The 23,109-nt window shown below is 36.3% G+C and overlaps 2 protein-coding genes across 4 annotated transcripts in view; both read right to left on the minus strand.

Moving 5' to 3' along the window:
* Positions 1-23,109, minus strand: part of LOC136804660 (poly(A)-specific ribonuclease PNLDC1-like) — a 46,092-nt gene that overhangs the window by 8,428 nt on the left and 14,555 nt on the right. For all 3 annotated transcript variants that reach the window (XM_067061267.1, XM_067061276.1, XM_067061284.1), the window contains 3 exons: positions 13,758-13,811; positions 13,255-13,397; positions 12,489-12,578 (listed from right to left, as the gene is read on the minus strand). In XM_067061267.1, the coding sequence (XP_066917368.1) occupies positions 12,489-12,578; positions 13,255-13,397; positions 13,758-13,811 (287 nt within the window). The remainder of the gene's footprint in view (positions 1-12,488; positions 12,579-13,254; positions 13,398-13,757; positions 13,812-23,109) is intronic.
* LOC136804690 (notch-regulated ankyrin repeat-containing protein A-like) lies at positions 21,164-21,963 on the minus strand. The gene has a single exon (XM_067061304.1). The coding sequence runs from the start codon at positions 21,820-21,822 to the stop codon at positions 21,304-21,306; it is 519 nt and encodes a 172-aa protein (XP_066917405.1). The 5' UTR covers positions 21,823-21,963; the 3' UTR covers positions 21,164-21,303.

A 23,109-nucleotide genomic window follows, 5' to 3' on the forward strand; every position in this document is an offset into this window, starting at 1 on the left:
CAAAGTTTTACCCCCTGGCTCCAATGAGGATTATCAGCTAAAAAGTTTTTATTTTTTTACTCTGGTGTGTGAAATACACGGCTACCCCACAACCTAGCCAAATTGGCTACCCTGCTTTTTAGACCAACCCCCAAAAAAAACAATTACTAACCAATTACCAAGGTCTTTTAAAGAGTTTTTACATGTATTTGGTAATTGGCATGAATAATGAGAACTCCAAATTAAACAGTAAATTATTTGAAGAAATTTTTTGAATCTCATCTGTGGAAACTATGATGCATACAAACAAAGTGAAAGGATTTATTGCACAAAAGAAGGTCAAGATGTAAGTGTAATAAAATAATCTTTGCTGACTTTTTTATCAAACCAAAACAAACAGAAGTGTCTTTCTGGTTCTTTTGTTTTTCTTCTCTTTTTATCTTGCTTTTTATATGCTCTCAAAGTCCAAATACATTCAAAGTACCATTACAATGAACAGCATGTAACCATACTGTTCTGCCAAGTTCAAATAAATTTAGCCCTCCACCCGAAGCATTACAGAAGAAATCTTCATTTATTTTTCCAATTTCAACTGCTACAACTAAGCAACGAGATTCAATTTCTGCTCTTCATCATCAACTATATATTGTACGTACAAATCAGCCTGCTAAAAACCTGATGTCACACAACCGCTGAACTTCGAGAGTTATTCGAGAGAGTTATCTTAGTCCAACTTTGCAAATTCATCGAAGACAAAACACTTTACCACCAAACACAGTCTGGATTTCGTAAAGGTCACTCCACCACAACCTTACTCGTAAAACTGAGGGATGATATCAAGAAAGCGATGGCGAAAAGTGAAGTTACCATATCCATCCTAATAGACTACTCAAAAGCCTTCGATACTATTGATCACACCAATTTGCTTCTGAAATTACGAGACATGAATTTTTCCATTGATTCTCTGCAGATATTATCGAGCTATTTAAAAGACAGAAAGCAATATGTCCAAGTCGAAGATAAAACTTCATCAATTAAATCTATGTTTTTCGGAGTTCCACAGGGTAGTATACTAGGCCCTGTGTTATTCAATCTATATGTCGTTGAACTTTCCGACCAAATATTATCCAGTAGCATTCAGTATGCCGACGACACCACCCTCTATCGGCACTGCAAAGTTAGAGACTTATTGCAGACTATCAAGGAAATGGAGAAAGATGTCGAAAATCTTCGATCCTGGTCGAAGGATAGTAATCTACTTTTTAACAGTGATAAACTGCAACTTATCATCTTCCATTCAAATCGTATAAGGAATTACCCAAAGAATCAAAGTCTACTCTTTCGATGCTCTGGGAAATCCATCGAACACAAAGTCAATGTCAAACTACTTGGAGTTCAACTCGACGAAAATCTTACTTGGTCGACACACATAAACGGTATCATTAAATCATCATCTCAAGGCACCCTACGCTCTCTTCTTCGAAAATTCAGTCGTTTCACACCCTTTAGTGTACGTAAAACACTTGCTGAAACATTGATACTATCAAAACTGAATTACAGTAATGTTGTCTTTGCACAGATTCCGAAATACCAACTTGATCGACTACAAAAAATTCAGAACATAGCAGCTGGTTACGTTCTATCGCGATATGCTACCCTACACGATGTGATTGAATTAAAATGGTTACCTGTGAAAGAGTATTTTGAGCTCAACACATCAAAATTGTTCACAAATCCCGTCGTGATGCTAACCACCCCCATTATCTGAAAGTTGAGTTTTTGTGATCAAAGTAAGGGTCTTCGATCCACAGATAAAGAATCTTTGGTCAAAGTTGTAAATGATGGCACTTTCCAATGTCAGGCACGATGTTATGATGATTTGCCGGAAAATATTAAATCTTTAGAAACTCTAGATGAATTTAATTCAGAGGCAAAGAAATTTTATTTTGACAAATCATTAGCTCGCTCTTTGTCTCTCATGATCATATTTTTTAGCTTAGAATTCTGTCCTTTTCTAGGTTCAATTTTTTTATACCAATTTCTGTCTGTCACTATTACAACACTTCGACCTTTGATCCCCAATTCCATTCTTACATTACTATCCTATTCTAGCAATCTTATGCCTATTTCAGTGATTTGAGTTTTGTGTTCTCTTTTGCTATTTTAAGTTAATAATTTATCTTAATTTATCATTATTTTATTTTTCTTAGATCTTAAGATTAACTAAATATTTTTTTTTTTTTTTTTATCACAAAAATTTTTTGCTGCTTTAGGCAGATATACACATTTAGACCTTTTCAACCGCTTTAGACTCTTTGCCATTTTACTCAATATACTCATTACTCAACTCCGGTAGTTTCACTTCTCTCAAGTCTTCTTTCTAGCCTCGTTTAGCCTCTGGGTCCTTATTATCCTTTTTAAACTTATATATTTAATAAAAATTTATAACTATTTATTCTATTTATTCTATTTATTCTTTTGTATTTTCATTTTCATTTTTAAGTTTAGGCGGAAGAACAATTTGTACAAATTGAAGCCAAATAAATGTGAAATAAATAAAAAAAAAAAACTTCAAACCGTTCCAAAAAAATTATATAAAGCTCTATCGGAAAACCGCTACTGCTTTAAGTTCTCAATCCTTTACTGAAAAATTTTAATTGACTGGTCATCCTTCAACTTCTTCAACATTATAACGTTATAACGTTCCAGAGAAAGTTTGGTTTGATTCTAAAGAGACATCTCCCCGCCTTCCTAAAAAGGTGATATCGGTACCTTGGAATGCAAAGAAGCAGAAGAAGGAACACCTGCCAGATATGAAACTCGAGACCAGGTTTGCACACTTTTTTATAAGAGTGTTTTTATTGGTAATGGTGAAGCATGCATATAAAAATTCAGCTAAATAAGAATGACATGCTGTACACTATGCTCATACAGATTATTTTTTGTTTATAAATAAGACAGTAATTTTTTATTGGTACCTATGTAAACTAGGAATGAAATCATGAAATTGTTAATTTTTATTGCAATGTTTAAGTCATGATATTATATTAATTCATTGAAATGATTATAGACATATTTTTGGTATACTAAAATGTTGAATCTATATATTAATAGCGGTGCTTTGTGTGTCTGTGTGTCACCACTTTCGTTTTCACTTTGTTTGTGTTTTAGAATTATGACTTTTAATCTCTTGCTCCAAAAATTTGTTCTATTGGATTCGCGTCATTTGCAAAAGATTTCGCAAGCAATGTTTTGCTCTCGATAAGTCTGTTTTGATTGACAGATCGGATAGAGCCTGGTTTAGACTTTTTTCAGCCTTTGTTTTGAAATGTAAGGCCCATCTACATTTAGTAATTTTAATTTCTGCCCAGCTTTGCCTGATCCTATTTTTCTCTTTTCTTTTGTTTGAAATGTTTTCGAATGTATAACGATCGTATTTATTAATGACATTCGAATTCTTTTCAAAACAAAACAAGTTTCTTTTATAGAAAACAACATTTCAAATGTAAATCAAAACATAAATTTTAAAAGTTTGTCGAACAATAACAGCATTCAAAGGGCGATGAAAAGCAAGAGAAGAAATTAGTGCATCTATTTCAAGTCTTTCTTCATATAAAAACATTCATGTGGTTGTGGTTGATACTGTTAAAAACTGTGTACGTCATTTTACATGTTTAAATTCGAAAAGTTATGGCAAGGGTTCAAAAAAGCAATTTAGAAATTGACTTATTATTTATCTTTTTATCTGATAAAAACTAAGTTGCACTATTCTGTGTGGCTTTCCCGCTTTTTCCTAAAGAATTGTCATTTCTACATTTTACTCCTCTTTACCATGATATTTTCTCAAACTGTCGATAACTGGACGGCGTATTTAATGCGAGTGAAGTGAGAAAAAGATCTCCGGGGGAGTTTTAGAGCCCGGGGGGCAGTCGGATTTTGGACTGACGCTATGTGCGGGCTAAAAGTTGGCATTCAAAGTTGCACCCTTACAGTGCAGCGGTTTTTCCCGAAAAATACATCCTCGCAGTGCATTTTTCGCAAAGTTGAATACCCTTACAGTGCAGTCTAGCTTTTCCTGGAGTGATTGAAACGGGTCAAACAAAGATTTAAATAAAAGCAAATAAAAAATAGACACGCTGGGTGTGATTCTTCTATACAGTATATATTTATGTAATTTTGCATCTAAAAAGGGATCCAATCCCGGGGGGGGGGGCACTAGATCTGAAAACGACCATACGTTAGGCCCAAAATTTGGCTTCTAAAATCGGACCCTTACGTCCGAAGTGAATCATCAGTGAATTTCCATGAAAAATCATACCCTTACAGTGCACTTTTTCAAAATTTGTCGCCCGTAAGTGCGAAAATTTTTGCAATTTTCCAAGAAAATGTGGAAATTTTCCTCCAAAATTGACCAACTTTGTGCCAATTTTACCAAAAAATTGGCCTTTTATCACAATTTCCTACCCTTACAGTGCAGTTCAGCGCAGTTTTGTAATTGTAATTGTAATCCTACCCTTATAATCCGCACTAGCTGAACTATGAAAAACCTACCCTTAAGGGCCAAACGTCTGGTAGGTCATTTACCTTGAGTGCCCCCCCCCCCGGGGATCCAATACGTACTTGATCCAATATTTGAAAAGAATTAGGTCAAGGCATTGAATCCCTTAAAAAAACTTTGACTGAACAATTTCATTTTTGTTAGAATTTAGAAATGTGTACCCTTACAGTGCAGGCGGCAAAAAAAACCACCCTTACAGTGCCAGCTCATACCCGTCAGTCATTTTGCTTGGCTGCCACCCCCACCCGCCCGGGGTTAGAGTCAATTTTGAAGATATCTTTTTATTCATTTGATCGTTTTTTTAAGCCAGCTTCAACATCCAAAGGACTTTTAGTGCGTTAAGCTACAGCTTGACCGGCGTGCGACGCCGGGTACCGGCTAGTAATAAATAATAGTAAAAGTAATAGAATACTCTATGCTTGTCTAGATTAAATTTTTGTGAAAAACATTTGTCTTGGGAAAAAACTAAGTAGATTAAAATTGAAAGCAAGGGGAATTTATAGACCAAACCACCAACAAGAAAACTGGAAAAGAAAAAGAAAATTTTAGAAGTTGGGGCCGAAAGTGAAGCACGGAAAAATAAACATTACGTCATACGTCATAGATCGCCTTTTTTGCTTAACCTCTTTTTTCTCTATGCCGTGAAGCTTTAGGAATCAGGCTAAAACGCCTAGGATCCAGTCAAAAAACTCACGTAATAGATTCCGTACGTAATAGATAGTTTCTTGCCTAACCTCGCTATTTGGCATTAGGCATTAAAACCATCTAATTACTTTTTAATACTTTTTAAATTAGATTTTTCCACTTCGTATTTCATGCCAATTCAAATTGAAAGGAAATTATTTGATCAGCGCTTTCCTGGCGAATGAAGAAGAAGAAGAAGAATGGTCCATCCTAATCACGAGGAACTGGCCTAAAAATATATAATAAATATAATCCTAGGAAATCACTACGCTAAGGACAATAAAAAGTCACTAAATTAAATTCAGATGTGAAAACATTAAGAAGAAAAATCTAGCATTTTGAAATATACTACACATTTATCAATTTTCTCCAATTACCACGATCATTAATCAAATCAAACCAAATAGATTTCTCAATATCAAACCACTTCAAGGCTTTATAAACACTTCTACCATAAGTGAACTCAGGCGAACCAACCAAACGAGCATTACATACCCAACATGATAATAACTTTCTCGGTAATCTATCAAACGACATACGCGATACATGACCCAACCAGGATAATTGACGATTGAAGATATAAAATTCAATTGGTTGGATATTCAACCTTGTCAACAACGATTCCGTACTTATTCGGTACAGAAAGACATGGGAACGATTTATACGACACATTGAACGCATACATGCATGGTGAAAGTTACGCAGAAGACGAAGTAGGTGCTCAGTGAGGGACCACGACTCAGCGCCATAAAGCAATATCGGTAGAATGAGACATATGTAAACTACACTTTTAGCCTCATCAGAAATGACACGAGAGGAAAATATTGACGTTCGTAGGGCTCCGAAAGCATTGCTAGCCTTTTTGATACGATTGGTAATATCAACATAATCCTTACAGTCCCTTGATATAAAGCAACCAAGGTAGCAAAACTTGTCAACGATGGGGAAGTAAGTGTGCGCACAGAGCTTTATGGGCGAGAGATCGATTCCGTCATAAGATTCAGGATCAGAATACGATTTCGGTGGTTTCGAAACAAATAGGATTTCCGTCTTTGAGGGTTTATCCGGAGTACGAATATCACCAACATGGACTCCCATCCCAAATTTCAAGAAGTGAGTGATCAACAGCGGAGAGTAAGTTTCTGTATCCGATCTACTTTCAAAAAGCACAGCAGTATCGTCTGCATATTCAGAGTCGTCTACGGAAAAATCAGATCCTTTGGTGTTGTATCTCCGTCCTGTTAGCTTGAAATCTTCCTTGGTGCGGTACATGCATAGCGGTCGATCGTGCATTTTCCGCCATGTTTGCATTATTGCGGCAATGTAGATGACAAATAACACGGGCCCGAGGATGTCACCTTGTTTAACTCCGATTGTGCAGGGCATAGTGTTATCAACCGAATCAACTTGAAAATTTACGTTGAAATTTACGTGTAGAACTTTCAAAATAGAAATAAGTTTGTCTGACAAGCCAAACTTTTGTAGGACTTGCCAAAGCAATGATCTGGGCACCCTGTCAAATGCCTTGACAAGGTCAAGAAAGAGTACCCATGTTTCTAAATTGTGTTCTCTGCGTTTTTTAAGAGCAAGTTTGATCGCGAATACAGCATCCATGCAACCTCTACCTTGACGGAAACCACATTGTGCCTCATGATCAAGATTTTCAACGAAAGGTTGGAGTCTGTTGTGTATTATGATAGCCAGAACTTTGTATGCTGTCTCCAGAAGCATGATTCCCCGATAGTTGCCTGGCTTCGATAGGTCACCCTTTTTCGGTAAGATGACAAGTTTTCCGAGATCCCATTGGGAGGGGTAAGTTTCATTTTCCCAGATATCAACAATAATCTTGACAAAATAATCGAAGCAAAGTTCGTCTTCCGTCAACGATTTGAACATGGGAGCAGTTAAGCCAGATGCCCCTGGTGCTTTATTTTTCAGTCTCAATACTGCCTTTCTGATTTCTTCAACGCTTGGAGTATGACTGAAATCGTCATTCAAGATGCGCGGTGTTATGGACGATAGGACGGAAGGGTCATAAACTTCTTCACGATTATAAAGTTTTGAAAAATGGATTCGAAAAACTTCAGCATTTTCCTCTGACGAAACGCACTTACTTCCGTCCTCTTTTTTCATCATGACTTGTTTTGGTGGAGGGGGTTTACTCAAGCCATTTTTTAGGAGTTTCACATTTTCCCAAAACGATTTTGTACCAAGATTCAATGCATTTGGACCTTTATTCAAGCGGTTACATGAGTTCATAATCCAAGTGCTTTTGGCAACATTAATAGCGTTTTTGAGTTCCTTTCGAGCACGTATTGCAGCTGCAGTTGTGCGACGTGTGATGCGTTTTGTTTTGTTATAAACTGCGATATTACGTTTCTCAATTAAATTCAACAGTTCTGATTCATTTGCTGAGAACCAGTCGGGTGGTTGACGAGTGATTTTTGGTAGGACTGAGGATGCAGTATCATGAAGTGATTTCTCCAAGGATTCGTACTCTACGCGATCAAGAGATTGTAATTTTGAAGATAGGGAGTCGATAAATGTATTACGCAATTCACGATCAACAAGCAGTTTATTAGAGTCAATATTGGAAAGTGGACGCTTTGTTGGTGATTTTTTGATGAAACGAGCTGCTATTCGTAATTTCATCCTCACAGAGAGGTGATCTGAATCAAGTAATGGTTTTGAAGCAAACACATCAACAACACGTCGAAAATCAGTTTTTAGTACAAGTAGATGATCAATTTGATGCGGTAGTTTAGATCGAGGGTGTCTCCACGTTGCGTAGTTCTTTTTACGGAAATAGGTACTACAAGCGACGAGACGATTGATTTCAAGGAAGGTAGTAAGTCTTGTACCAGCATAATTACTATGAGGTAGACCAAATTTGCCTACTGAAGATATTTCAATCCCACTTCTCTCATAACTAATTCCGAGGGAGGAATTGGTATCACAACCAACGATTAAAATATCTTTCGGACGTTTCGAGTTTATACAGTTCTCAAGATTCTGAAGAAAAGTGTCCCACAAAAGTGCGTCTGCAACTCCTATAGGGGCGTAAGCTGAGACGAGAAAGATATCGATATTCTTGTCACGATTGTCTTTTAACGAAAGTCTGGTCGCAATTATTCGATTTCCAAATTCGGTGAAAATGGGTGAGCCTGCTTCTTTCCAAGCTTGGGTTGCAGTTTTGTTAAGTACGATACCGACACCACCTTGTCCTCGTTTGCTTTTGTTTTCGGATGCATTTAACCCATTCAAAATAAAGGTACAGTCATTTACGATCTCGACCGATTTACTGCTTTTCCATGTTTCTTGTAGACAAAGTGCAAATGTATTTTGTCGTTTAATTTGGGTAGAAAGTTCATAAACCCTTTCCGTAGTTTTAATTCCTCTAGCATTTTGTGTAATAAAGTTCAGTTGCTTGAAATTCTTCGCTTTCTTTGGCATGACAAAACTGGGGCTCGCGACACCACCAATATTGGTACTACGATGATCTTCTCCGATTGTGCGGCAGAAGCAAGTTACTTCCAGCTAATCACAACCACCAAATGAGTAGACCATCATGATAGCACAGCCATAAACATCTATGTGAGCATCATGGTTGTTGTTGTTCTTCTGGGTGCGGCAGCTGACGGATCTAAAGACACCGATTCAGGTGGCCGCCACACCCTTTTTTTTGATTTTTGGTTTCTATAAGAACAACTTGTAGTCAAAATCAGGAGTGATTGGTGTTTTTTTTAATTCCTGGCGAATAAAAGAAATTAACGCAAGTTCTGAAGAAGTTTGTGGCAATGACAAAGGAAGCTTCATTTCATGTCCAGAAGAAACTACCAAAAGTATAGGTTCCATCAATAAGTATCACCTACCGCTTGAAAACTTAAATTATTACTTTGATATATGGCAAATTGATGATTTCCTGTAATATAATGGCCTTCAAGGTGGTCAGCTTCTCTGCTTTTTCAGTATGTTCGTCGTCCGTTGTTTAAAAATATGCGTATTTTATGATGACTGTGAAAACCTGTGAATTTTACTTATACTTAAGGCCAATACTGAACGGCCATATAGACTGGCTCTTATGATAAGGCATAGTTGGTAGTAAAACGAATTTCAAACTTTCCCGAGAAACAAAGAGTGAAACCATAAATATGCAAAAAAGAAAAACTATGTTTATTTAGCCTCTCGTTAAGGAAAACCAGTGACTTCATTTCAAGGCAAAAAGACCGACGAAATTCTGCGGCGGTTAAGGGCATGTTTTTCAAGATGGCAGAAATGCATTGTAAGGGTGTGGTTCAAACCACTTCAGGTCATAAATTCATTTGTACAGTATTTCCACGTGATAAGTTTTGCATGATCAATTTCGTAAGGGCAACAAACAGATTTGTCGTGAAAGAATATATGGAGCAACAGAGAAAAAACATTAATTTTCCTGTCTTGTTGAAAGATTGAGAAAGCGATTAATTGCCTGAGGAGGGTCCTTTAATTATGAGGTCACTTTAGATATAATACCGAAAAAAATTGAAAGAAAATAACTGCTTCAATTACGCACGTCAAAGAAGCACGAGATAACGAGTGACGGTGCGGTGACGTTTTTCTTTGATAAAAACTTAAGTTTAAAATTCGAGGTTAGCTTGGAGTTAGTTGCTGGTATAATTTGTTTGTCAAAGAGTTTTTTCAACGAAATCTAAGAAAATGCAAATGTTTTTAACCCTTTAAGTGCCGATGTCGTATATATACGACATGGGCTATATAGGAGGGCGAAGCCCTCCTGTAATGCCCAGTTTGAGTTAGAAATCGTTATTTTTGGTCGAACTCGTAGGAATTAGATTGTCCTTTATGGTCAAGCAAAAAAAAATTCAAAAGTGAGTCTTTCCAGCGAAATTTTAAGCAAAAAAGTCAAAAAATTGCAAAAAATTGACAAAAATTCACTTTTTTGAGATTCTGACCGTTTTTTGACTATTTTTGGTCAACGAGGGATCCAAGAACCTCCAAATTTGGCCCTGTTTTACTTTATTCTGTCTTCTAGTGAATTGATTTGAAATTTCACCACTGGGCACCTTTTCATCAGTTCAGTCAGGTCCGCGCAGCGGGCCTGACTGCTTTAATTCCCTAACCTACCCCCCCCCCTTGGCCGACGCCCATCACGCCCTTCCTAAATCGGGCGGCGCCGAAGGCGCCCAAAAGAAAGAAGAGACTCTAAGCTATCCAACGAGCTATATACGAGCTTCTAATTCCTTCTAGATCAGGAGATATAAGCCCTTAAAGTTTGAACTAGCGATTTTTTAAAAAAAACTTAGAAAAAAGGACCCTGGCACTCAAAGGGTTAAAAAGCTTTCGAATGAAGAAAATCAAAACTTATTGTGAAAAATGAAATCGCCAGTTAATGGTAAAAGAACATTACTGTTAAGTATCTAGAACTTTTTTTATAAGAACATCCACAATTTTTTAAATCTTCGGATGTTCTTAACTTTTTTTGGGTTTTAAGCCTAAAAATGTTCTTAAAACGTTCTTAAAACGGGTGTTTTTGAATCTGCTAAGAAAATGTTCTTAATTTGTTCTTAGCATTTTGGCCATCGAAGCCCCATGTTCTTATATAGTTTGTTCTTGTAAAAACGTGTAATGTAGAGGAGTGTACGTTTAACTAAGTATCATTTTCACAAAAAATATGACGAATGGCAAGTTGCTAAAATAATGGCAACTTAGAAAAACAAAAAATCTTTGTTTCATGAATATTTCGGCCACTGGTGTTTTTCAAGATAAAAACGGATTTGTTTAACACCGTTTCAATTCCATCTCTAATGTCAAATAATAAGTATAAATCGTTTTAACAAGATGAAGTTAGAGGATGCAACAAAGGTTTTGAGTTAAAAGCAGTTAAATGGCAACAAAGGTGATATCTCAAGTAACACATCCTCCACATGAAGAAATGGGAAAGTTACACCTGGTTACACGTGGGCTTCGTGAGGAAGTAACCGGAATCCTTTGAAAAGAAATGCAACCAAATCCGGCATCAGGATATCTTGAAGAGATTTCTTTTTGAATATATGGTTATATTGTTAAAAAGGATATTTTTTGATGCTATGTATACTTTATTTGTAGTAACTACATTTTTTTATAAGAATAATTTTATAAGAACAACGAGGCTCAAAATTTCAAAAATATAAGAACAATTTAAGAACAAGGCTGAGCCTGAAATTACTCAATTTCAAGCAATTCAAGGGGTCAAAGGATAAAAAACAATTTGAGGTTCAAAGTGAAAAAAAATAAGAACAGCCGAGCCTCAGCAAAATTATACTGGTTTTTATAAAAAAAAGTTTAATAAGTACCTAGCTTAGAATGCTAAGCAAGTTTGATTTTGTCACTACGATAAATCTGATGGTAAGTTGTGATGCTGAATAATTATATCATTCCAAGGCAAACTTAAAAATCCGTAAATTTAAAAAATCTTTTAAGAGCGTCGAAAACGCTGTATTGTATAAGCCTTCCGAATACGGGCTAAAAAGCATCCTCTCCACTAATTTAGTTGCATGGACATGGATTTACAAAGTTCCGTCTTTTGCCCTAAATATTTTGTTTTACCTGTAGCATATATAGCCTGTTTTAAAGTTTTTTTCTAGTTTTTACGGAAAAAGAAATTTGTAACGTGAGGCAATCCGGGAAATACGATTTCTTCATCAAACTGAAACTTTTCAAAGCTATTTTTCCATCAAAGCAAGACTTTAAACGTTTTAAAGTCTTGAAATGTATCTATTTGCTGTTATGAGATTGTTTAAAATGGCCCTTCCCCGTCCATTACCCGATCTTTACGCGTATCCTTTGACACTCATCATTTGGGTTTTATCTTAGTTAGGTACTCGTCCACCATCATAAATACGAAGGAAAACTAAAATAGAAAGTTGCATAATCTTAGAGCTTAGTATGAAGAACTTAAGCATGGATTAAAGCATTGCTCTATTTTTATTCATACGGTATTATAAACTCAAGCTATCATTTTATCCCTCATCAAGCCCTTTTTTCACTCCCATCAGTCAAAGATCTATTTTCAACTTGTTGTTGATCCGAAAAATTAAGGTTATATGATGCAGAGTGATCTACAAGAAACTTCAACACACCTTCAAAGATTTTTGTTTTTCTGTATTCTTATTTCTAACATCCAAAAGATATTTTGACGCCGAAAAATTGTCAATCCGTAAATTTTCAGCCCTTAGAGCACCAAAATTCTATGATACTAGACGAGATCTTTTTCCGACTAATAATTCCTTACCTGATTGGCGGACAGTGGCTTCTTCTTCTTACGAGATCGAACGATAAAACGTTCGGGAAGTGTACTTGGTGGGTCGTCACCGTTCAAATTCTGCAGATTAAATAGGGAAGGGTTACAACTAAAATTTACTCTATAATATAATCAGGCCTTGACCCTTCAATCATTACATACTTACAAACTTCTACATAGCGCTACTTCTACTGTAAACAGCTACAGTAAACAGAACGTTACTCTTTCTACGATATGACGTCGTCATCATTGGGTGAAACAGAACACTATGTTCTAACTCACCACACAAAATTAATTGCTCGCACTCATTAAACAAAATTTTTTTTAGCCATGCGATATTGTGTATGCGGTGTAACCCTCGAAATAATTAAATTTTATAAAGTAAAAAAGTCTATTACATGACTCTCTAAGGCAAAAAAAAAATATAAGATTACTCACGCCAGGGATTTTTCTAAGCACTTTTTTATGTCCGTATACCGTCCGTATCTTCAATCTAAGATTGAGTTTTTGAAACTCAATCCAGAATAGATGAGATTTTTTCTAGCGAAATTAACATTTTTTGTTGTTTATGAGCAACAGTAACTAATTATTATCTACATATTCAAGAGTTTTTGGGAGCATCGCCCTCTGAACACCCACAAGATCCCCATCAATGTACAGCTTTGCTCAGCAAGTTCCCTTTCAGGCATATTAGAAATTCAATCTAACTTTACAAAAACGGCCCCGGCTCAAAGTGCTTAGAAAAATCCCTACTCACCACATGTCGAACAGCAGCTCTGGACATATTGATGCCATCAACAAATATTTTGAGAACGTAGAAATGGTCTGTCAAATCTAAAGGTTTTTCGTCCGTCAATTTTATGTTCTTCGTAGCCAACAAGTGAGCCATGCGCAGAAAGACTGAAAAGATAAAATATTTGCACAGTCAACTAATTCAAACCTCTATCATTCGAACTAAAATATTTGCCGACTCAGCTAGAAAATGGTTTAAATTACTGCCTGTTATTCAAATTCTTCTCTAATTCGAAGAAAATGTTTGGTTCCATGAAGATCGAAATAGAGAGAGTCACCTGTATTTGAATGACCTACAGTATTTCAGAAACTCTCCCTAATTGGAAGATTTAGGGGGCAATGAGATTTAATTAAGAATAATCTTGAAGATGTGGGACAGCTTAAAATTTAGACAAAAATTCATGGGTGTCTGAAAAATTGGCTTAAAGCCAAGGGTAAGGACACTGTAAATCTTAACAATTCACTTACTAAAGCCAGTAGAATAGGCATCGAAGCCTGCTTCGTGTGGGTGATCCCCACTTTCTTAAAAAAAGAAAATATAATAAGGGATGAAACATTGAAGCTCTTTATGTGTAACCTGTTGATGGATATCTTACCTTAAACTCGTACAGTACTGGATAGCTAAGGGAGTGGTCAGAAAGTATCTACTAAGGGGGGGGGGTCCGAAAATTTTTGTTGAGGGTTTACGGGAGTTCCAAAATTTTTTCAATGAAAAAGGAGGGGGGATGCAAAATATTTTTGTGCAACTCAAGAGATAACTCATGGTTTCACATTTGAAAAAAAATTTCCAGGTTAGGGGTAAACTTCAGAGTTTAGACTACTTTTGTGCTATTTTTTGTATTCATCCCATTTCAAAGGCACGGCCTTTAATAAGAAGAATTTCATATAGTAGGGGACCAAGCCTGTGGTTCAGTGACATCTTTTTTACGACCTAACCATTTTTAGTCTATTCCAAAGAATAGTAGATTACAAGATATTTTTGAGAGGGAGGACGCAGATTAGGCCCGGAAATAGTTTTTTTGACCAAAATAGTGACGCCATAGGCAAAACTGCAAGGGAAAAAAAGAAAATAGCTTATTTTCAATAGTAAAAACAAAAAACGAAAATGATTGGCATCATCTGAAAGAGCATAAAACTATGAGCAAAAAAATGTATTACAACAACTCTCTGACTGAAACACACAAAGAAATACAGCCGCTCGAAGTTCAAAAACATGCCGACATCAGTATGATCAAGACAAGATTTAAGGTCAAATCACAGTAGAGCTGACAGTTACCTTAAGTGGATAAATTTTAGCGTGGATTTAATTTGGCGATTGGCCAAAATACGATTTTTATCGGGGATTTAATTTGGCGATAGATCAATTTCGTAAAATTTGGCGGGGATATAATTTGGCGAATTGGAAGTTTTGTCACACTGAAATGGGCGAAAATTACTAAAAAATGTACTAAAAAGTTGTGATTTTCCACATAATTCTTTTGTTAAATTTGGTGGGGATTTAATTTGGCGGTTAATACTTAATGTTTTGAAGCTTGAATAGTGATATTTTTACAAGTTTTGGCGCTATTTACAGCCCTAATTGGCGTGAGCACAAATATAAGCTGTGGCGGAATAAGGGCCGGCGTAAAAGGGGCTGGCTTTAAATTAGGGCCGGCGTAAAAAGGGCCGATAAGGTAATTAACCCGCAGTTGGAATTTCGATTACAGACATTTCTTTTTTCGATTATTATTATTATTATATATTTAATACAAATGTATGACAATATGTTCGGAAATAACCGAAAAATCTATTTTTTGCCACTTGCATTTCCATGATTTTGTCTTTTTCTCTCCAAAGGTTCTTCAAACTCGCATGTGATGTTAAATGACTGGTAAAGAAATGTTGTATACAAGTTGGGATAGTTCGGTATTTTAACCATTTCCAAATATTAGTTTAAGATTTCATGACACAGTCCAGGGTCAGACTGATAAAGGGCTGGCTGGTGTATCATTACGATGCATTCAAAGCTTGAGAGTCTAAAAGGTATAGGGGTAGTCAATATCCAGTATAACGTTCTTATGCAGTTGACACAGTTTCTATGCTGTCTCAGCTGCGTGTTATGGAGCTTCACTTTGGAGATCACCTTGAATATTAAAAGAATAAGTTCTTGTCCGTCGATGTCTTTTCGTCTTGGGTTTTTGATGGGTAGAAGCTTCTGATTGTAGTGGTTGATTGTCATTTCTCTGAGAGCTGATTGGCTGTTGTTCGTTATTTTGAAAACTGATTGGTTGGTTTGTGTTGATCAGTGATTTGATTGGCTGATTAGGATCCATTTGGTGCTGTACCTGCTCAATGTCAGCGTGTCTCAAAGCAGGACCCGTCTTTGTTGAGTCGATTTGAGAGTTATTCGGTTGGACCTGATTTCTGCCCTGGAATCGTCTGTACGATTTGCGGCAATGATTGGGCTGGTTATCAGTAGATGAGGAAGAAGTCGTGTTACTGTTTGATGTATTCGAATCTGCGCTTAACCTAAACATCGTCTTAATTTTTGACCGAAACTGAGCGTCTCTTAAAACATAGATGACCGGATTTAAAGCCGAGTTTCCTAGATAGATAGCCAATGAGAAAAAGAAGAACTCAGAATGGCCGATTAGCCTAAAGGCGGCTAGGAACGAGACAGGGGTGTAACACACGGTACAGAAGAAATACGTGGACATTAGCAGCATGATCTTGCGTGTTAACCTTCGCTGGTTGCGGAGTTCAGTTAGTTCTTCTTCCGAAAGGCTGTTCTCTTGGGCCCGGCGTTGTATAACCCCTTTGATTGCGTTAGAAATTCCTTCAAGTTGTGGTGTATGGGAGGAAGAGGCGACGTGTTCATTTTCTTGAGGCTTTGCAATGGAATACGCGCGTATGGTGGTACGTGAAGCTTTGTAGAAGCGGTAAATGTGGAAGTAAAGCACCGGTAAACACGTCAAGGTTGAAAAGGTGATGATGAAGTTACTCAAACCATAAACGACACCACTCCAAAAGGCGCTGGACATTGTTATTATGGGGAACAACCAACACATAGCAACCAAATATTTGACTCGATGATCAGTCAATATATCATGGTATTTGGAGTAGCGAGTCAACTTGATGAATTTTTCGAAGGCTAGCAGAATAATGATGAGGGACGAGGCTCCACATAGAGTTGTCACAAAATAGCTGTGTAGACCAACTTCAACAAAGAAGCCAGCGATTTGTAAGGGACAACATATGAGGGCGACCAGGAAATCACATATCACCAGCGTAAACAGGATCTTTTGTGAATTGCTCACTTCTGGTGTACTTTTGGCCACCTTGTAAAGACAAATGATAGAAACGAGATTGCTGACTGTTCCAATAAGTGAAATACATCCGAAAACACATATCAAGATGATGCGTGATATGCTAGACAGGTATATCATCTTTCTTTTATCTCCAATACTGTTCTTTGTTCGTGAAGTTGTGACGAGAGCGAAGGATAAGGATCTTGTTTGGTGCCAGACTTTAAAATTATCTTTTTCTCCGCAGTCTTTCTTATAGCGAGAATATTAACGAACTAAATAGACGCTTTAAAGACGTTGACATTATTTAAAGGGGAAAAAGAGGTACGAAGAAAGCCTATTGTAATACATTCTTTTGTTTTAAAGGTCTTCTTCTTTTTAACCATTTAGCCCTTTCAGTACTCGAATAAAGATGGATTTGAAAAAATAACAAAGAATGAAAAAGGAACAATAAAAAAAGTTGGGACCAAAAATTTTAAGCTACTTAATAATATGGATTTGAGCCGCCTGCTGTTGTTTAACCCTATTAGCCCCTGGGGGGGGGGTAGAATGAATCTACCACGCTGGAGTTCTTTTGTTTATATCTCGGAGAAAAATTTTTCAAACGACTTGAAACTTTCTGACTTTTAATAAAATCTTATTAAGAGTACTTGTGCAAAATTTTAGGTTCATAGGTTGTCCAGATCAGGTTTTATGACTTTATTGTGAAACATGACATAAAACCCAGCTAAAATCGCTTAAAACTTAAAATTTTAAAGTGCTGATAACTTCTAAACTATTTATTCAATCATTTTCAAATTTTGACACGTGATAGGCATATTGATAATACAAATTTAGAAAATCAAATACAATTTTTTTTTAAATGATGACGTCATCATTTATGACGTCATCAAATTTTGAAAATTTTACTCATCTTCAGCATAAATTTTAAGAAAAAATCTTTATGGAAATTGCAAAACCTGCAATTGTGTTAAAGAACAGGCTTTAACCTTTAAGAATCTTCAAACAGAATCTAAATATCTTTATTGGTTCGATTGTTAGATTGTAATAGACACTTTTGTAAACCATATATTTGGGCTTTTTTCCGACAGGTGGAAATTTTGTGATGACGTCATCGGTTTTTGAATGACGTCATCAATTTTTTTTTTCTTCCTGGAAAATTGTATCATGATGGAGAACATCTGTACCAAATTTCATGGCCATAGCTCTTCCAGATCGAAAATAATCGAGGGTGGTAGATTCTACCCCCCCCCCGTGGGGATACAAAAGTCAAACAAGCTTGGGTTAGTTTCTATGCTCCTCTGCAAAAGTTTCGTATATCTTGAGTACGGTTTCCCCTTCATCATAAAATATACTAATGTGGTTCTTCGTTCAACGAAAATGATAATTAAAAAACTATTAAAAAACTGTTAAATTATTAATTACCTTTAGACGCCGAGAGACGTACCACGTACGTCATATATACAGGCCGAGAGACGTACCACGTACGTTTTGATACTGGGGTCCTTTCAAAGTTTAATAAAATAAAGACCATGTCTGTTTTTTTCTTGGTTTCAGCATATAAATATCATTATGTGAGATAGAGAACCTTTATTGGCAGTTTCTATGTAGTTTGAAGGGGTTTTAGGGGGTATTTCCTGACATACATCTCTAGCTCCAACAACTCAGGGCTGTTTTGCCTCAGTTTTTCCACTATTCTGGTGTTTTATTGCTTGAATTTACATGATAGAGAGTCTGTTATGATTATTGTAGTAATTTTACAGGCTTAGGGTAAGTGCAGGGCCAATTTTAGAGCAACGGGACCACTTAATTTACCTGTTGTGGCCAGAGTGTCGATTTTGGTGGAAAAGTGTGCTTCACCGCAACTTAGATTCTGAGATGAAATGAGCTTCTTCAGCCTTGAAATTTCACACAATGGTGGCTTATAACATAAACTAAAACAAAATAATTTTTTTGGGACCAATCTTTACCTTGTACCCACTTTTTTCATTCAATTTGTCAAAAAAAAGAAAAAAAGTGAAAAAATCGTAAACATGGAATTTTTACTGTTTTGATTTGACGCTGTGTAGTCAGGTTTAAAAGGGTGATGAGGCGTCTTTTTGGTATTATCTGAAAAAATAGATCCTTAGCTTTTCAAAATGGGTTTACTTTTTACTTAAGCTTTAGCGGTTCAGATTTTATGACATTTTCCGTGAAACCTCCATTTTCATGAAAAAAACAGCGGCAGCAGCGCGCGCTGTTTTTAAAAACAGCGGTGTCTAAAGGTTAAGAAAAACTTAAACTGGAGTTCTTAGATTGTAGTTCGTTTATAGTCCGTTTGATACAGTTGAAGCGCTCTAATTACACACTTTTTTTTATAAGAATGGTGTTTTTTCATTTCATCATGGATATTGTTAACTTTTTTTGGGAAATCATCCTAAAATATTCTTAGGGTATTTCTTAGGTTAGGGTCGAAATTCAACCAAAATTAAACAAAAAATACACACCTGAAGCAAAAAATGGCATTTTTTGTGAAAATTTTGAGTCTTACTGGGGGAAAACTGGCTATTGCTCTGTAAATGGTATTGTTAGATTTTGTTGCCTAATCCCATGATGGTACGATATTCTCAGTTTTTTGGCCATTTTCATCATGGGCATTCAATTATAAAGTGTATTCTTATAAAAAAGGGTGTTATTCGACGTTTTACTATTCAATACACTTATTATTCTATAATATTGAAATTGACCGACATGGCCCTCTACTTACTATTCGATACGCTCCTTCATTCGATGAAGATCCAATTCCCGTAAAACAACATTAAAGAGCGTCAGCTGTAGGTGCCATCGTGATAATACAATTACAACTTTTTCCAAACGCCCCGTCAAGTTCATAGAGCGCTGAGCTAGCTAACCTAAATGTTTTGCTTTGTTTTCGAAAGGCTGGTGAATAAAAAATCGACTCTGGTAAATTCTCGATTTTTGACCAGCGAATTCTTTGCAAACCCATTGTATTGTTTAGCGTAGTAGCGTTCTCAGGGGTGTCGAAAAATATGAGTAGGAGAGCATATTTTTATGACAAAGTAATTATCTATTTAGACCAGCGTCCAAGATTCAGAAAAGCCGTGTCTTAAAAGTCCTAGATTAGATACTGGGCTATCCACGTAAATTATCGACTCTCTATAATAGTGGATACCTCAATGTGTTAACCCGTTTAGTTTGACCGCAACCGTAATAAAACAAATTAAAAATAAATTTAATGAATCTGACCCCCCTCTTATCTTGCGTTTACATCTCCAACAAATACCTTGCGCAACTTTGAAACATCTCACAGAAATTGAGAAAGAGTCCGGTCAAAATTCAGTCAGTTATCCAGGTAATGAGAAAACCTAAAATGGCCTGTACAGTAGGCTAAAGAGTAGACCTACTGTATTAAAAAAACACATGTCCAATTCAAGAGAATATCATTTAGTAGGGGGATTTTTTGAGGTCGTTCGACTTTTTTAGTCAAAGCACTTGTTATACATATCCTGAAAGTTAAGGGGTATTGGAATTATAATAACATAGGTGCCAATTTTTTTTCGGACTCTTTGGCGTGCTTTTCGGACAAATATGACGGTCTCAGGCAAAAATCATATAGGGTCAAAATTTAATGAAAATTTTAGCTTGAGAAAAGAGAGACCTGTTGTATATTTTTGGAAAGCTCTCAAAAAAATAAGATTAGAGATAGATTGCGAGTATAGGTGATTTCTGTGATCTCAAGATATAGACCCTTAAAATAGTGTTTTTCAGCCAGAAACAGCTATTGTGTCCACTTCTTGCTCTTTTTGAAGCTCAATATCTCGAATATCGATTTCTGCAAAATAATTCCAACTGGTTACGCCATCGTCTATTTACCCACCTATTATCAACCGTAAAAAGTTAAAAGAATCCACGTCACGATAAAAGTGATATAATTTGCGACGAATCCATTAAAGCGTGTATTCTTGCTTGATGTTGCTGTATACAATATCATATTTATAAAATGTCATTTTGCATTAGTTTGCAATTTTTTTACACAAAAAAATATAATATACCTATCTAAAATATATTTTCGAAATTCTATAACAATATATCCTAAACTTATTTAATCAACATCATAAATCACATGTTAAAAAATATCAGTTCGCAAGACGAACTCCTTTGAGTATGAATTTATCGCTTAAAATGGCTTGGTTGATTGATACTGAAATGAACGTATTTCAACGTCTTTATTAAACCCTCTCATACTAGTTGTCTACCTTATCGGCCCTTTTTACGCCGGCCCTTATTGGCGTTATTTTTCGGCTCGTGGCGTAATAAGGGCCGGCGTTAAATTAGGGCCAGCGTAAAAAGGGCCGATAAGGTATAAGCTGGTATCAACACGAAAACGATAAAAGGTAAATGCATATGCTAGGTAGAGTATCACTACGCGTATATCATCTGATTTCAGTACTTTCAGCCAATCAAAAGATGCTCTTGGCTGTAACTCCGCAAAGGAGGTGCATGCGCAGATGTCCTTGGTGTTAGTGTCAAAATGGTCAAAGATCTTCAAACGTCTTTAAGCAAAAACGATGTGGAATTTTTCTACCAAAATCTAAGGAAGATTACGAAGCATCATGATGTTTTGCTCGTCTGTTACCAGTCCAGTAATGAAGAAACAAAAGTGACGACAGCTTTTCTACCCAATTCTGACATCAAAAAATGTACCACGTAAGGCCAATAAAATCAACCTCTCAGTCGGAGTAACGATTAACGCTCGCACAACTAGATCCCCTCGAAGTGTTGGAGGAGCCTGAACAAAGACTCTGCTCTCGCTTCGCCTTGTTGCATTTCTTTGCATATTTCCTCATCATGTATCTAATCTCTTCAGTCAACGCAACATCAATGGCAGATTGACCTGTTGTTGATCGCACCTTCGGGTCAACTCCAGCCTTCAAAAGTACTTTAATGGTCTCCTCATAACCAAGAGCGGCTGCAGCGTGCAGGCTAGTCCAACCATGCTTGTCGGTAGCATTAATATTGGCGTCAAAGCTAATTAAAACACGTAACATGGTCGTATTATTGGCAAGAGTGCATAAATGAAGAGCGGTCACACCTTGCCTGTTATACGCTTCCAAGTCGATCTCGTGGCGGTTATTGATTAGTAAATTCTGCACCAGTGTGATGTTCTCGTTCGCCAGAGCTGTTTGGAAACGTTCTTGTGCAGCGGTAGAAGTGCGTTTCTTTGAACTCCATTTTCTCATCAGACCCATCGTCAAGTGTTGTACAAGTGTGTTTAAAATGTGACAAATCCAAAAGTTTTATAAGTAAATAATCCAAGTTTGAAGGTGGTTTAAACACTTGTTCTGAATGAATGCATTTAGTGTTTAAAGACCAACCGACCGACCGAATGTTTTTCGACTCTTATCTGTTTGGTTAACAAGTTATAAGGGTTCGGTTTTTATAGGCGGGTTTCAACTCATGATAGGAGCTCGTTATCTATCTGTCGTCAGCTACTAAGAATGTCTTTCTCAATTTTTTTTCTACTCAGTTTTTTTTCTTACTGAGTAAACGATATCTCTCTTCGCCAAGGGGAGAAAATATAACGGCTAGCTATTAGCAATAGGAGATTTTGATATTACATGAAGTTATAAATCAATATTGTTTTCATTCAATTATTCCCAGTCATACTAACTTCCTTAGAAATGCGCCGCCCCCGAAAATTTAAGCACTTGCACAATCAACAATTCTAGAAAACTTTCAAAAGCAATTTAAACTTTAAAAAAGTACCGTATACAGAATGATTTTTGAAAAAGTTATGAGAGAAAGAAATTTGATGGCAATTTTATCCTTTTAATTTTGTCAAAAAACGAGAACTAATCCAGAACGATTTTGAGCGCGTATTATATAACCATCTTGGGACGTAGGGAGTGTAGTAAACGCTTTTATGAGAAAGCAGTAGCACAGAGGCAAATGGCTTCTAGCGGCCGAGTTTTTGGAGCGCGTCGAAAGAGAATGAACAGAAAATGGCGCCGCTAATTACTAATTTCAGCGCCCCTTTGGTTTTTTACTCTTTAGAATAAGCAATTTCCAATCAAAATTAGAAAAAATATCCCAAAAATGTTTACAAACGTATTTAACTTTTAATGGGGGGGGGGATCTTTCGCAAAATAGCCTCCAAAGTTTGCCCTAATTTTGGTCGACTCACTACGCTATTTTAAGAATGGTGTTTCCTGCTGATTCCTAACTTTCTGGGGAAGATCATCCCTAGAATATTCTTACGGTATTCTTAGTTTAGGATCCAAAGCCAACTTAAATCTAGCATGCAATGCTTTCCTCGAACAAAGATTTGGCATTTTGTGAAAGCCATTAGATAATTGGCAATTTACAGGCAAAATGCTCTAAAAATCGGCATTCTTAGGTTCAGTTTCCAAATTCAATAATAGTATTATCCTTATCATATTCTTATTTTTTTTGCCAATTCTTATAAAGTATATTCTTATAAAAAAGCGTTAGTCTAACTGTTTGAACGTTTCACAATAGGTAGTCGATGACAGGAT

This window comes from Clytia hemisphaerica, unplaced genomic scaffold, assembly GCF_902728285.1.
Source record: "Clytia hemisphaerica strain Z4C2 unplaced genomic scaffold, Clytia hemisphaerica genome assembly, whole genome shotgun sequence".
NCBI classification, from domain to species: domain Eukaryota; kingdom Metazoa; phylum Cnidaria; class Hydrozoa; order Leptothecata; family Clytiidae; genus Clytia; species Clytia hemisphaerica.